At 26.1% G+C, this 2,864-nt stretch overlaps 1 protein-coding gene across 1 annotated transcript in view; it reads right to left on the reverse strand.

Annotated features, from left to right (window-relative positions):
• LOC127082936 (uncharacterized) overlaps window positions 1-780 on the reverse strand; it is a 1,696-nt gene extending 916 nt beyond the window's left edge. Inside the window, exon 1 of the mRNA XM_051023163.1 lies at window positions 1-780. This exon is cut by the window's left edge and continues 452 nt beyond it. Within this exon, the coding sequence (XP_050879120.1) occupies window positions 1-688 (688 nt within the window). The 5' untranslated portion in view covers window positions 689-780.
• Window positions 781-2,864: the final 2,084 nt, after the last annotated feature.

The raw sequence follows: 2,864 nt of genomic DNA on the forward strand, positions 1-2,864 counted from the left end.
CTTTAATTCTCAATAAGTGTCCTGAAGTCGAGAGTCGATAAATAGAGCCTTTTAAGTAAATAGACTTTTTGATCCAATAAGACTCTTTAACATATTCAGGAAAGTAAATAGTTAATGTAGTCCAAATACCAGTCATAGAGGAAAAAATATTGATATGACGATGACCTTGAAAACGTATGATCTTGAAAAACCAAGATTCTGTATAATCATATGCTAGAGCAGCATATGAATACCCTCCAGATATTTGTCCTACAGGCTTCGGAATAGCCACACATTGTTTTGTTATTGGATTCATGACAAAGTAATGATATACACCGTGAATTACGTTATCTGCCTGAGCATCTTTACGACAAAACAAGAGTAATCCATTGCATGCGTCTATAAGATTTTTAGGTCTTATCTTGCAACCAATCACTAATGAGCACCAATTAAAAATTTGTTCCAAATCCATATATGGAATAGAAGAAGTGCAAGCCTCCATCAGTGGATCTAGTGGATTCTCCTTTGGTAGTGTTGTGGTTAGGATGAGATTACGCCATGAATGCGAGACACACATGGCATTTGATTTTTCCTTCATGCATAGCTTACCAAAGATTTTAGTTTGAAGCACAATGGGAAGATTATTGAATAGGGATTTGGGTTTCCTTCTCCTCGTTGTTCTTTTCTTTTTAATAATTTGACTCTCCATGTAATGGGTGATTATGATTAGTGTGGAGAATTGATAGTGAAAGTGAGATAGTGATATAAAAGACGAGTGTGAGATGTCTCTATTGGTTGGTGATTTGATTCTTATAGGAGAGTGACATATGAAGAATGAAACATGAGAGAAACCATTTTAGATTAAAATATAGTGAATATAATATTTTATTACAATGTTCTAGAACCAAGATAAGCCCTATATGGATATATCTATCTTGTTCAATGTATTATTAATTAATATCTATTTCATTTTGACTATATTATTTCTTTTTTACTTTAATTTTGACTATAATATTTTTACTTTAATTTTTTATTATAATATTTTGACTATAATTATTCTTTTTATTTTAATTTTTGACTCTTTTTATTTTTCACACATATCATAGAGAGAGGGAAATCGTTCTGGTGGAAAACTTGCCTACATAGACTTATCAACCTATAATTTTCTATAATTTTCCATGTTGAGGCAACCCACCTTTAACAATTAGACATGATCTCATTAGAAACAAGTTAGATCTTCGTAATTTCAAATGGTATCCTATCTCTTTGGATAGGGTCTTTGTATAATTTCCGTTATCCTCTTTGATACTTTTCCTTATTTTTTCATATATCTACGATGTTTATGGAAGAAATGTATATATTTTTCTTTGAATTTTTTATTTTTGAGTAATCATTTCATTCTCTTTAATTGTCTTTCTAAATTTTTTAATTATTTTAAAATTTTAAATAATCACATAATGTTTGAATCTCCTTCTATCTTCATTTAAATTAGAATGAAAAAATATTTTAGTCTCTAGAATAAAAAGGAATCCAATTTAATCTCTAAATAGTAAAAAACAACCTTTATAACTTCTTGAAAAAAAAACAATTAAATCAATTTAGTCTTTAACTCCTTCCCATTTTATTTGACCGGTGACAAGATACAAAAGTAAAAGTAAAAGAAAAGAAATTTTTAAAAATTAATATTATATTATTTAACTTTTCTTCTAATAAAATAAATTATAAATAAAAATTAAAAATTAAAAATTAAAAATAAGAATTTCAGTTTAGTCAATATTAAAATACAAAATAAATATAAAAAATAAAATAAATAGAACAAAAAATAAAAATAAATAAATTATATTTAATAGCAATTAACTGAAGAGTTTCAACTTAATAACTTTAAAATATTATTTTATAAATATAATATATATATATATATAATAAACGAAAATTTAGAATTTTTAAAAAGTATTTAAATACCATGATTAATAAATTATAAAATAATAATCTTAATAGAAAAAAAATCATTTTCCAATGGAGACTATTGTTATCTTTTGGATTGTTTATCATCTAATTCTTTATCTTAAATTTAATTTAGAAAGATTAATTTTTATTCTCATCATAAGAATTCTTTGGGAAATTTGACATACTAGAAATGATATTAGGTTCAAAATGGTAGTATTGACTTCGATAGAGACATCCTTCATGTTAAATAGTTAGTCTATATGGTATCTACATATTTTAAGAGGCATATGCACTCTTCAATTCACGCATTTACAATTATTAAATGTTTTGACATCAAATGTCGACATCCTCCCGCACCTAAAATCATACAAGTTAAGAGGTTTTTTTCCATCATAATTGGATTAACTGCAACACAAATGGAGTTTCAAATGAATATCTTGAAATAATAAACTTGTGGTGTCATAATTAGAGATAATTTAGAAACGTTCTTGAGAGATTTCTTATTTAAGATTGGATTTTGCACTTCTTTTCAAATTGAATTATAAGAAATCATGCTTGTTATCGAACATGCTAACAAGAAGAATGGGAGAAATCTTTGGCTTGAAATTGACTAAATGCTGACTATTCATATAATTTTAAGTGTTAATATTGTCCCTTGACATCTTTTCATTTAACGGAAAAATACATTACACACTATAGAGTCCTTTAAATTTATAATATCTCATATTTTTAGTGGGGAATGCATGTGCATATAAATTAGTTAATGCATATTTTTTGTTGTTGATTATGACACTTTGTGAAATTCATTTTCTATTTGTACTTTTGAAAGTTTTATGAATGATAGATTAAACATGTTCAACTATCAATTTTACTAGCTTTTTGATGCATTAGGTTTTATGTCCTCACCTTTTTTTTTCCTTTTTATACAATTATTTTAC

The sequence above is a fragment of the Lathyrus oleraceus genome, chromosome 5 (genome assembly GCF_024323335.1).
Source record: "Lathyrus oleraceus cultivar Zhongwan6 chromosome 5, CAAS_Psat_ZW6_1.0, whole genome shotgun sequence".
Classification (NCBI taxonomy): domain Eukaryota; kingdom Viridiplantae; phylum Streptophyta; class Magnoliopsida; order Fabales; family Fabaceae; genus Lathyrus; species Lathyrus oleraceus.